The sequence below is a fragment of the Cyprinodon variegatus genome, unplaced genomic scaffold (assembly GCF_000732505.1).
Source record: "Cyprinodon variegatus isolate N-32 unplaced genomic scaffold, C_variegatus-1.0 Scaffold30, whole genome shotgun sequence".
Classification (NCBI taxonomy): domain Eukaryota; kingdom Metazoa; phylum Chordata; class Actinopteri; order Cyprinodontiformes; family Cyprinodontidae; genus Cyprinodon; species Cyprinodon variegatus.
In genome coordinates, this window is record NW_015150483.1 from 1,920,599 (window position 1) to 1,934,139 (window position 13,541).

Here is a 13,541-nt window from a genome sequence, read left to right on the forward strand (position 1 = left end):
TGACATATCTCTCCCCACATACTAACATCCAAAATAGCTCTCTGCCAGTGTGAAGGCAAAGATAGCTTTGGCTTTAATTGTGGTGGGAGGCAACTCGTTCTCAGCATCAATGAAACCATCAGCAGTCTAAATCTAAACAACAGGATTAGGGTATTTGATGGTTTTCTCTGGACATGAATGATTGGCTCATACGTAAATGGTGTTTTCCTTAGTTGTATATTGATAACCCTCTCTATACAGTGTGTGTGTGTGTTTGGCAGCCTCTGGTTTAAACGTCAGGTCAGCTGAATTCATTTCAATGGATCTCTGAGGGGGGTTTCCATCTATCCCTGCACTAAAAGAACATCAAGGATTAAGGAATATGGAGTAACCCATCTCAATGAATCAAGAGAAAAAAATATTGAAATGCTTTGATATCCAATGATTGCATGATGACCTTTATGCAGATCAGGATCTCTTATTAGCCAAAACAACATAAATAAAAAAGAGCAGATACTAATTATGTGCGATTAACACAACACTCAAACTAAATCTATTTGGTATCTCTATTTTATTTTGATTATTGTTAACAATTTATGGGTCATTCTCATCTGCATGAAACAAAGCCAGCAGCAACCCTAGCTGTGTCTAAGCCCTTTTGATGGACAGCTCCATGTGCTGTGGAGCTTTGTTAAGACCGTTGAAACTCTATCAACAGAATAATCTCTGCTGAGTGCTGTTGGGACATGAAAAACAGCAGAGGATGGCGACATAGGTGTTCTCATTTCACAGACCATTTTATTTTTTAACATGGTTTTTTTACATTTGAGGATAGCCTGATTTTTATTGGAAGGGTTTGATTTTATTTTTTATTCTTTTTATCAGCTTTTTTGCTTTTTTAACTCTTTTGATGTTTATCTTTCCTCTTTGAATTTTTCCCTTTAGGTGGTGCTTGCTCTTCTTTTCCAGTGGCGGCTTTATATCTCCTTTTTCCTAGAGGTGTCTTCGCATACCAGCTCTGAAATAAAGGAAATGTTTTAAATTCACACCTTAGACGTATAGAACATAATCTTAATAAAACTTGAAATAGTGCAACTTCTACATACTTTTATTGCCTCCTCTTCCTTCTGGAACACGGGCTCCAGCTTGCTCAATGGTGGAATAAAATCATCAGCGATGAAGGATCGTTTTTCCAGCTCCTGGATGTGAACTTCGGAAACTAGGCTGTTGATGACTTGAACCATATGGCCTGGAGTGTAGCCATCAGTTAACCTCGTTAGATTGCTGAGGTCAACTGCCTTTATTTTACCTCCTTGCTTTTCGATAAGTTTTTTCCATAAAACTGAAGTACAATCAAACAAACAAAAAGAGGCTTGATTCCACATTATTAAAAAACGAACTGTCAATTTTTAAAAGGATTACTGCATATTATGTTTTACCATATCTTGAGCCGTAGTCATGCTGGGGATGAGAATGATTTTGCTGTACATTTTAGACAACGCTTTAATATCAGCACTTTGTGGGTCTCTTGTTGTTCCGATTATCAGGACACGATCTTCTCCTTTGATCAGTTTGAGACACTTTGGCAAAACCTTCTTTAGTCGCCTAGGGTCTAACTCTTCTTCCTCCCTGGGAACTTTTCTGTAGAAAATTTTCTCTGTCTCTCCAATCCATATCACAGATGGTTGCAGAAGCCTCGCAACCTACAGTATATATAAATAAGCTATGAGGATCTGAATTTGGACTATTTTGCCAACAAATTGTTAAAAAACATTAATTAGGCTACGTTTCAGACTGCTGAATGTACTAACACACATAGGAGATATAGGCGGCCTAGTGATTAGGACATAGAGCTTCGAGTTCCGAGTTTAAGCCCAACTCCCACAGACTGCCACTCTGGGTCCCTGAGCAAGACCCTTAACCCCACAGCAGCACACTGCTCCCAAAGGGGATGGGTTAAATGCAGAGCTAAATTTCTCGTATTTGAGATCAATAAAGTTAAATCATAGTCGTTACATTTTTACTACTTTTTCTTTAAGTATACATGACTGATGTGTTCAGGAAACTAAATTGTGATTTTAAGAGAAAAAATCTTAAAAGTAAAATAAAATAAAACCAGAAAACAAAGTTCTGCATACATACACTCTTTTTATATATATATATATCATTTTTTTTATATGTTTGCTGTTTTTATAATTTTCCTTATTTTTTTAAATTGGAAATTGAAAACTATAAAATAACAGTAGTTAAAAATCGCATGACAATGTTTTTAATACTCTTTGCAGCAAAGGTATTACTTGGGCACCAACAGTATTTGTGTGATAATATATTTGCCCCCCGGCCAAATTTGGCACTGATGTTCTAGTCAAAGCTGACAGTTACAGAGAATTCTCCTTTTTTAAAAGCTTATATAAACATATACAGGACATCTTAAAAAAAACCCAAAACAATTAAATGTACCATTATGTATTTGAAGTTTCACTTTACCTAACTGAACTAGCTAAGATTTGTCTGTGGAATCTTTTCTGCTTGTTCCAAGTCAAACAAGTTGGTAAGCAGCGTCCTACCTTAAAGACCATATGAAGCATTATTGTCAGTCCATTCTTGCCTGGGTATTTTCCCGCTGTGTTATAAGGGGACAAATCAAACAGGGTGGCACCTGTCTCCCGACAAACTGCATGGACCAACATGTGCTTACCCACACCCGTGGGCCCCACCAGCAATATGGATTTTACTAAAGGAGCCTTCTCATGAACCTCCTGAGAGCCTGCAAACCAAACACATTTCATACCAAACATGTTCAATGTTTCATGTTACATACATTAATATTTGTTTAAAATACTAAGTATTTAAAATGACTGTCATACCCAATGGTAAAATTGCATATAAGGTCAAGACTTCACGGACATCTAGCAATGAAGGCATGGGCTCAACGTCATTTTGTCTCAGAACAGTCCCAAGATAATTAGATTCTCCTAAAAAAGAGGAAAATAATTTTAAAAACACTGTTTTTGATATTTCTAATGATTAACTGGCTGAGGCTCTTTGATATGTAAAATAGATTGTTTTGGGATAAAGTATATATTGCTATGCTTGATACAAAAATATTATTAAGTTATTACAGCAAGTAAATAGACCCAATATTCATACAAAATGCGGGCACCATCTAAATGTGATATTTATAAGCAAAGCTGAATTAACTAATTTCGAAAATGTATTAAAAGCTAAATATATAGTGTTTTTAACAGTTTTCACACAAGCTAATAAAGAAGCCAGAAGAGGGCACCACATCATAGCTAATTAAATGACAGACTTTTTGTTTATTTATTTTTTTCCCTTTCATCCCTTATAACTGTGGGGGGGGAAAGCAAGCAAAGGTTGAAGATAAACCTACAGTATTGATATATTCATGAATTAAATATACATTAAACCGTATACTTTCTTACCCAAGAAATCTTGCATCCTAACATTTTTGGCCTGTTTTATTAATCCTTGCTCCACCAGCTCCTGGCACAGAGACTCAAGAGTCCTAGTAGATGAAAAGAAAGTTTTCTTTATTGTTGTGAAATTTTGGTGGAAACTTATAAAAAAATAAAATATGATTATTAGATGATAAACATCACCTATCAGCTGTCAGATCTTTTTCCTTTTTCCTCTTTTTTCCACCCTTGGATACTTTTTTCTTCTAAGAAATATACGCAGGTAATACTTTTATATATATATAAAAAAAGTTAATATTAATTGAGACTAGACTCTAAGTAGATACCTTAGCATACGCTCTTGCTTTGGCACCCTTGTCTTTATCCACTACTAGCTTTAACTCAGAGAGTTCCTGTCGCATCTCTTCATCAACCTTTTGAAAGAAGAAAAACGAGAGAGCAGTGAGACAAAAAAAAACATTCAGCAATCTATCTGTTTTTCCATCCGTCTTTCCATTCATCCCCACAAAAACAGAGCTGAGGCAGTACAGACCGAACAAACAACTGGCTGCAAAATAAGAAACTAAACGTTCTTGACTGAGATGGGGAGAGATAACTTAAAAAAGTGACGGAAGAAACTTCTTAAACATTTCACAACTTTAAAGGAAAAGATGAGCAAATTTTTCTCAGATTTGCAAAATGGATTTTTAAATGTCAATGAAAATAAAAATAAAATCAGGAGAAACATTGGTATAATAATACCTTTATTCGAACTTCTGCTTTTATGACTTTTCTTATTTCTTCTTTTATCAACTCCACCTCGTGCATCTGAGTGAAGTTTTCTGACTCATCACGGTTTTTCCAAACCGCTGTGAAAACAAAGATTAAGCCCAAATTAAAATGTTTTTAATGAATTATTTTTTATTTTAGATGGATGAAAATAACTGCATCAAAGTACATGGTTATAGTATTTCCTGCTTTTGTAAAGGTATACTCATATGGTCATATTTTCATTATTTCTTCTAGTGGTTAGGACATAGAGCCTAATATCCTGAGGTTCTGAGTTTAAGCCCCACTCCCACAGACTGCCACTCACTGAGCAAGACCCTTAACCCCACATTACTCCCCAGGTGCCCCAAGATGGCAGCGCAGTGCTCCCCAAGAAGATGGGTAAAATGCAGAGATAAATCTCTACAATGTGAGAGCAGTAAACTTCAATTATTATTAAATTAGTTTAAAAGCTGAACTGACTTGATTCCAAACTCTTCAAAATAAACTTTGTTTCTCAAAAAAAAAGAATCCATGCTGAACTGATATCATTGCATAATTTTACTGATTACGGGTTTCAACCATTTGATTTCTTTTCTATGCATCCAAAGTAACTTACTTTAGTTGAGATTCACTATTTTATTCAAGACTTTTTAACTGAAATATGATTGATCTAGGGTTGAATTACTTTGTTAATACATTCTTATATTTTAAATGGAATTAGCTTTATATTTGTTTCAAATGTGATCTGCTGTTAACTGCACTTCCATGATTTAAGCTCAAATCACACTTTTATTTGCTGACAAACAAACAGCCAGTTCGGTGCATGTTATTTGATTAAACAACACAGTTGCAACAGCATTTTATTGCAAATGCATTTAACATTGGATTTAAACCTACCTTCAAACCTTTTGTTTGCTGCTTCCAAGTCTGAAAGGAAAGCAGAGGGCATCTTCTTCAACCCTGCATCCTCATCCTGTGGCTCAGGACAAAAATCTATTAGGTCTGAGAAACAAGCAAGACTTTGCTAGATGAACCAGTGACATGTTGTGAAACATGTTGTGATCTAAATCTAATCTAGATTCAGGATGACTTATGAAGTGGTGAACTTGTGCAAATATTTTGCGTGCTGTAAATTCTTTAACTTACATTTACTCTTACTTCCTCTTTTTTCTTCAATTTGCTCCTTTTTTCTTCATCTTCTGATTCCTTAATTTCCTCCATTAACTAAAAAATGCAAAAAAATAATATTTAATATACACAGGAGGTATTAACCTTTGTGTTTAAGTCAGGATTTTGAAGAGACCATGGAGGGAAGCTATCAGTAAGCCTTATGGCAAACTGTCCATTGTCTCTAGGGGGGAGAGCAGTGCTTCTCACTCCCACTGTTTACTGTTTACTATGGGAGTGGAAAGCTGCTGACTTTGACCAAGTACACTGTCTGACAATTGTAGGAATACTTTGAGGATCTCCTCTATGTAGCTGACACATCTTCCCATGATGGAAGCAGGGACAAGGGCTCTGGGTTTTGTTTTTTTATCACCTGGGCTGAAGTCACCAATGTTGTCAAAAACCTCCGTATTGGAACGTTTTTTTGGTTAGATGAGAGCCACCCTGAGCACGTCAGATCTCTGGATGTTACTGGGCTGTCATGGTCTACACAACCATTCAACATTGTATGATGGATGTGGACAGTACAACTAGACTGCCAGACCAGGGTAGTCGTTCCCCTTATCAAGGGGGACTGGAGGGTGTGTTCCACTTACAGGGGATAGCATTTCTCAGCCTCCAAGGAATGGCGTCTGCCAGAGAGCCTAAAGAAGACCAGTGTGGGTTTTTTTTCCCCAGCCACGGAACAATGGACCAGCTCTACACCCTCTGAAGGGTGCTCAGTGATTCCTGGGAGCTTGCCCAAATGTTCCACATGTGCTTGGTGGACTGGGAGAACTGATTCCACTGTTTCCCTTGAGGTGCCCTGTAAGGGGCACCACATGAGTACAGAGTTGATGGCCCTTTACTAGGGCCCATCTCTGTCAAAGCTTAGCGGGAGTCTGATCCACATTGCAGAGAGGATCTGGTTTGTGGACCAGCAGATTTTATGACTTGGTTCTGCTAATTCCCTCCTACAACCTACAACATGTGCTAAGGTGGTTTGCAGGTGAGTGCGAAGCAGCCCGGATGATTATCAGCTTCTCAAAGTCCGAGTCAATGGTTCTTGAGAGGAAAAAAGTGGCTTGCTCTCTTCAGGTCAGAGAAGATAACGCTGAAACATAGACGCTTCAACGGTCTGTTGTGGCAAAAAGAGAGCTGAGCGAAAAGGCAAAGCTCTCAATAGACATGTTGATTTCCTACCATCACAATGTTCATGACTGAAAGAACTAGATCATGGATACAAGAGTTGAAATGAGCTTCCTCCACAAGGTAGTTGAGCACTCCCATAGAGATATGGTGAGGAGCTCCACAATCAAGGAGTGGTTTAAAGTAGAGCTGCTTTTCCTTCGCTTTGAGAGGTATTAGCTGAGTTGATTCGGCCATCGGTTTGTGATGTCCCCTGGGCGTCTTCCTTGCGTCCAACCTGGTCCTAGATAATTAAAAGACCACAGGTACGAGTTTACGTCAGGATGCACTGTACCTGCTGAGGGTTTTTTTCAGAAAATATGAGAGCTGAGCCACCATCCTCTTCACTTGGGTAGTCTGGAAAAACTCCTGTGGTGTCACTTTGAAACAAAGAATTTTAATTATTGAGTAACACATAGGCTTCACTAATTTTGGAAATATTTTCTACCTCATCTCAAAGGCCCAACCTCACCGACATTCATAAAACCACTGCCGAATCTGATTTTTCATTGTGTTGCTCATGTCTTGGGACTCGGTTTCTCTGAGCTGCTTCAAGATTTGCTCCACTGACTTTAGGTAATCTTCCTCGTGCTTCTTCTGTTGTATTCGAATAGAAGATTTAATAGCTTGGGCAGCAATCTCTGCTGAAGAAGGGGTGTCATATTCCGTGTACGCTACCTAGCAAGTGTAGACACAACAGTATTTTAAAAAATGTACTTATTCCAAGATTTAAGGAAGTAAATTGTTAAAACAAACTAAAAAAATTATTAGAGCAAACAGCAAACAGCTTAAACTTAAAGGTATAGTGGAGGATGTTCTTTTTCCGGGTGGATTATCAAAATAAGTGGTCCTCCTAATTGTCAATCATTCTGGTGATATGTTTACGTAAGGCCTTCCTATGTGCTCATCCCAATTTTCATTTACCGGTGGTGAGTCTGACATGGTGGAAAAAGTACAAATCTTCTTTTGGAAAGTAAGCTTGTATGAGCGATGCAAACAGCAACTTTTAAACTGAGCATACACAAGGAGAAATGGGCTTGAGCATGCTCTCAGATATGTTTAATAGACGTTCCCTCTCAGGAGCAGGTACAGGGTTGTGCACTTTTTTTTTAAGTAGAGAGGGTGGGTCTTTTCAAACAGGTCAGAAAATCCTCCACTATACATCTAAAGTAAAGGCCAATAGTAAAAAAAAACATAGTAGTTTAGAAAAACCTGCAGAATATGTAACAAAATGATGAAATCCAACTTACTATTCCAAAGGAAAACTTCATCTCATCCCTTTTCTTTCTTTCTACATAGGACCTCCAGACCTGCGAATAAATTTCAACCACACCAATTACCAAAGAGATGAAGCCTAGACTGAGAAAATAGCCAATAATACCATGTTTGTGACAAAAGACCTTCTGAATCCGGATGGCAGCAACCTCAGGGCTAAGCGCTACAGTGGTCTTGGCTTTTTTCGTCTGCTTGCTTAACTTAGCTCTTTTTCTGCCCTGCCGCGCCCTCTCTACCATTTGAAAGATCTGTATGGCTTCCTTTTCAGTCATAAGCCTGTCCAGTGAAGTCTGCAGAGACTAAATAATAGGAAAAGAAAAAATTTTAGACAAAGCAGTAAAAAAAAAAAAAGCTAATCATTGTTCTTGCTTTCGATATAAAGCAAAGTTTTATACTATATGTTTCCAAAATGTTACAACATTTTATATGTACAGAAATTGTACCTTCTTATTTTTTAGGCTTTAATTCAAAAGTAGCTTAATTTTAACTTACAACAGGATTTTCCGTATCCTCGACCTTTTTTAAAATCTCCATCACCATTGTTTTTCGTTCTTCAACTTCTTTGCTGCGTTCATTGAGAAAAAAGTGTGGAATGGGTATCTCAAGTTCGGCCTAAAAATACAAGAGCGAATTTGTGACATCCTCCATATACATTACAATAAAAATGTTTTTGTCCTCTTAAGTATTTACAATAATTTAGCTTTTCGTGACAGTTTAAGGTTTTAGATCAAACAACAGCTATCTGATAATTGTAATAATTCATAATGAATCTTTTATTTCACTGTAATTTAAATTTGATTGACACTTCTTCCTGGAGTTGTTTTAGTAACACTGGAGAGTTATCTCATGTGATCAGCTCATTTAGGGCCAAACCAAACCTCAGGCTTTGAACAAGTCTTTTCATTGCTTTGCCACTTTCAGAGGTACATATTTTGGTGTCATTGGATTATTGTCGTTATTCATAACTAAAGTGTTTTAAGCTTTAGGCCAAGTGGAGAAAGAATACTCTCCTTGAGGATGCTCTGCTGGGGAGTAAAACAACCGGTTCATTCAGCATCCATTTCCTAAAAAAGCCCAAATCATTACGCCATCACCATGACTGACTGTTGGTTTAATGACATATTCTAACATAATTTTATTTCTGGGGACATTATTTTACTCATTTTTTTGTTAGTTGAAAAGGTCAAACAATGGACTATATTTGGAAATTATCAACTGGCTAGGCAACGCCAATATTTTTTTACCACGTAACTTATGTTTTGTCCTAGATCGAGTCACCCCAACTTACTGAGCTTACTAAGTTCTAAGTCCATGTGTGATCGTACACATACCCTCCAAAAAGTTCCGCATTTGTCTCTTCAGTATTTTCACAAAACCCTAAATTAGTTGTTTGTTTCTGTAAAACGTTTTAATGCCAATTATGAGATGTTCCTTAGTTCTTTTGAGGGAGCGGGGGCTTTCAGCTTGAAACTCCGTAGTGAAAGTCATTTTTACCCATTTCATCATCTATTGTTAAAGTCATACTCAGAATTCAAACTTCTGAAAGCACTTTAAATATGATATTATTATACACTTTTCAATAAATGATTATGATATGTAAATTTTATTTGACTGTGCTTTATTGGAAACATCAATGTTTGTCAAAGAACACTACTGCCACCTACCGGTTTGTGACGTCACGGTGCGTTATCGGTTGTTGAGCAAGTCCAAGTACTCTATCTAGTGTTTGTCACAACGCACCATTATCCAAGTCATCTTGAAAACTTTCTTCTTTGAAATGTTGGCTAAATATTATGTGTTTTTTCCCTGGCCAGAAGTTCGATGGCAAATCCTCCCTCTTTTAGTTGGCAATCCAACGACGAATCAATCCGTGGAGGATCATGAATCGGAAAGGTGAAATAACTAATTTTTTATCAGTTTCACCTGATGTATTACAGCAGACAACTGCCATGCACGTGGGCATTGTCCGTTTAACTATAGCTCTTGCAAATTTCAATGGTGAAGTCCTCACGAAATCCTAAATAATTTTTGCTGATTGCAGATGTGTCTAGAAGCTCCCATTGATTTTGCTTGCAAACCAGTGAGAATTACGCTCGGCTTACCGCACCGTGACGTCATTGTCGGAAGATGTCAGGAGTTAGGTGTTACTATATTTGGGCAACTCAGTGATCGCGCCTAATTTTTTTATTTATTTATTTATTTTTTTACTGATTAATGCTAAATCACCGGGAACGTATTCATTTTAGGTATAGAGAATTATCCATTGTTTATTCCTTGCTGACTGGACTTCCTTTAAATAAATACTTTAACCTGTTACCTGTCCACACCCAAATCACAAAAAACTATTTTGAGATGCCTAAAAACAAAGCATGAATTAAATCAGTTGGTTCATTAATGCTTTGTCAGAGTCTAGCCTGCCACAAAAACCATTGGGAAAGCCGACAGTAGCCTTTTTGAGGAAATACGAGGCTGCTTATTTGGAGGTATCACATAGTCCTGCGGATGAGGTGTGGCAGTTAACGGGTGCACAGAGGGGATAATGCCTGCAGTGCTTTAAAATACTGATGTTAGTTCTGTTGTGAATTGCTTGAGAGCTGAGGTATGGTTGGCCATCGGCTCTTATGAAGGTTGACCATTTTTTCTCCATTGATGGAGCATGGAACTTAGTCTGGTGGCGACGAAAAGCCTTGGAATGGGCCTTGCAGATTTTTTTGAGTTTCTTTGAATCACACAGCCAGTTCTTTCAGATGACTTTTTTCCTTCATATAAGTATTTATATTTTCATAAGTGCCTCTTTTATTTTATCGCACTTTCTTTTGCGATAAAATAGCTATACTTTGATCTGAAACTTTCAAGTAGTACTTGAAGCAGAAGCAGAATAACTCTATAAGAGAGGCAAAACATTTTTAGAGCATTGTAAATGTATCCCTGCTTTCTAAAAAAAAAACCCTCTTACTTCAAAACTAAAACTTACAGGTGTTAGTTTCAGCGCATGTAGGACATCATTCACATAGTGGTATTCTGAAAACTCTGTTTCCACCATGTCGTTCTTCAGCTCGAGGATCCTTCCCATCACACCATTCAAAATCACACGAATTAATCGTCTCTTTTGAGGATGGACTAGGCCATTGTGGGCTTCCTCCAGCTGCCTGAAGACTTGAATGTAGCGCACATAAAGTGTTGCCAGTTGCTGGAAGAAGACCAGCCTGTCTCGCTGTGGTGGAGGGGGTTCAGGGGGGAGTTCTTCAGCCAGCAGATGACTTAGCTCTAACATGGCTTCCTTCCACATCTGGCTATATGAACTGAAACAGAATAAACTCAGAGGTAAAGTTGGTCACAGATTAGAAATGTAGTAAGGCATAATATTTTAGACCAAAATTAAGACATATATTATTAAAAGCTGTTAAGTCTGAATAAAAGTTCTGAAAGGTTTAGATGAAAAAAAAGAAAAAAGAAAAAAAAAAACAGGCTTGGATTGATATACAGAGGTGTCAAGTAACGAAGTACAAATACTTTGTTATTGTACTGAAGTACACTTTTTAGGTATCTATACTTCATTACTTATTTTTCTTCCTTCTTCTGACTTCTACTCATTACATTTTCACACAAGTATCTGTACTTTCTATTCCTTACATTTTTAAAACAAACCTTACTATTGGCTTCGGTTTAATGTTAATAAATATTTATTTCACGTCATGTGCGCCATCCAATGCAGACCATCAGCGCCATCCACATCTAGTGAAAACTAGTATAATTAGCGGCTGCTAGTTTTTCGCCTACATTATTTCCATTAGCAGCTAACAAAATAAGATTTAAAATGCTACCGAACGAATCACCCATAAATGAGACTGGTTGGAAGGTTTACCTCTGCGACATCTCTCGATATGTCAGTGGTGTGGGAAGTAAAGCAGCTCAGTTATCGATTAAGACGTCAAAAACTGATAATTTTGGCGTTCAGAGAAGGGCGGCCGCAGATTAACTAATGGCGACTCCCGTCTCCATGGTAACGGCTAACAAACGCTGGGCTTGAATGGGTCTCCCCCAAATGTAGTTTCTGGATGTTGTATGATGATGAGATGTAGTACTGTAACTTTTCCCCCCCCTTTTCTGGTTGAAATAACAATAAAAAATAATAAATATAATAGACAAGAAGCATAAACTCTTACACAACCGCGACGGCTTTATTTATAATAATAAATTGCACGTCTAAAATAGTTAATTGATATACATGGACAGACGGGCATACGGAAGAGGGTTAAGTTAACTGATTTTTAAATATTATTTCAGCTTAATATGGGAAAACAGTCGGAATTCTGAACTTTTTTCTCAGAATTCTGACTTTAATCTCAGAATTCTGACTTTTTTCTCAGAATTCTGACTTTAATCTCAGAATTCTGACTTTTTTCTAAGAATTCTGACTTTAATCTCAGAATTCTAAAATTTTTCTAATAATTCTGATATTAATCTCAGTATTCTGACATTTTCCCCCAGAATTCCGACTCAGAATTCTGACTTAAATCTCAGAATTGTGATTTTTTTTTCCTCAGAATTCTGACTTTAATCTCAGAATTCTGACTTTTTTCTCAGAATTCTGACTTTAATCTCAGAATTGTGACACACTGACAAAGATGGGAGTTGTTTGAAAGGGCCAGTGACACATTGGTGGAAAATGACGGAATTAGGCGTGCCCGAGAGGTCCCCGGTGATGCCATTTCATTAATGGAGGAGCAGAAGTTGATTGAAAACTAGAGACCTACTGTAGGTTAGTCTCTAAAACAGTCATGCCTTGATGCTAACATGTTTTTTAGCTGTCAGAATTCAGCCAGAACTCTGAGATTAAAGTCAGAGTTCTGAGAAAAAAAGTCAGAATTCTGAAATTAAAGGCAGAATTCTGAGATTAAAGTCAGAATTCTGAGGGAAAAAAAATCAGAATTCTGGGAAAAAAGTCAGACAGACATATCTTTACAAAATGTAAATGAAGGCTAAAAGAACAAAGTCAGTCCCAGGGACTGTATGTCTGAGCAGTACGAAATGCTTCCAGCCCCAAGTTACACTGCATGGATGGAAATAAAATAACAACCTTCTGCATTTAAAAAAAACTCTTACTTTAGCATGAAGTCTGTGTGTGTGTTCATGTATGTGCATATTTAAGTTAACATTTTGAAGACCTGGCTTGTAGTTGAGGTGATGGCAAAGATGGACAGTTAATCTTTGGAGGTAAAAGATAAATAATTGGAGGTAATGACCAAATATACATAGGTATTTTTTTTTATCAGATGTTTATAAACACAAATAGATATTTTTTTTGCATCGATTCTCCTGTTGCAGTGTTTCATTATCTTTTGAGAGGTTCATTTCTTATATCTTACAAGAAACAAAATAAGAGATAGGGAAAATCTCAGAAGATAATAACAATGTAAAACAAGTATCAATATAAAAACATAATCTATTTTTCGTACGTATAGCTCCTTTAGCCATTGACTGATTTTCTTTTAATTCTGGCAAAATTAAGTGTATTTGATTTTATGTCTCAGTAGTTGCAGTAGCTACTAGTATTTATGCTTATATCACTGTTTTTCTGAATACATTATCTTATTGAAATCCATGCCTTGGCTATAATTTTATTCTGGGAACTTGGAATGCTTAAGGTCTTATTCAGATCATATTTATGTATAGTGACAAAGTATAACTACATATGCCTCTGGATGAATTATATATTTTTTTCAAAATGTAAATCGATATTGTTTCTGGATTTGGCTTACA

At 36.9% G+C, this 13,541-nt stretch overlaps 1 protein-coding gene across 1 annotated transcript; it reads right to left on the bottom strand.

The window, feature by feature from the left end:
- Positions 1-877: 877 nt before the first annotated feature.
- On the bottom strand, positions 878-11,780 carry LOC107100733 (IQ and AAA domain-containing protein 1-like). Its single transcript, XM_015399354.1, is given in 19 exon segments — positions 878-997; positions 1,086-1,321; positions 1,419-1,439; positions 1,442-1,682; positions 2,547-2,746; positions 2,847-2,954; positions 3,426-3,508; positions 3,603-3,664; positions 3,746-3,832; positions 4,161-4,267; positions 5,067-5,193; positions 5,328-5,393; positions 6,799-6,883; positions 6,976-7,181; positions 7,754-7,813; positions 7,904-8,077; positions 8,271-8,390; positions 10,753-11,080; positions 11,644-11,780. Coding segments are annotated over 19 exon segments (2,442 nt in total). The 5' UTR covers positions 11,655-11,780.
- Positions 11,781-13,541: the final 1,761 nt, after the last annotated feature.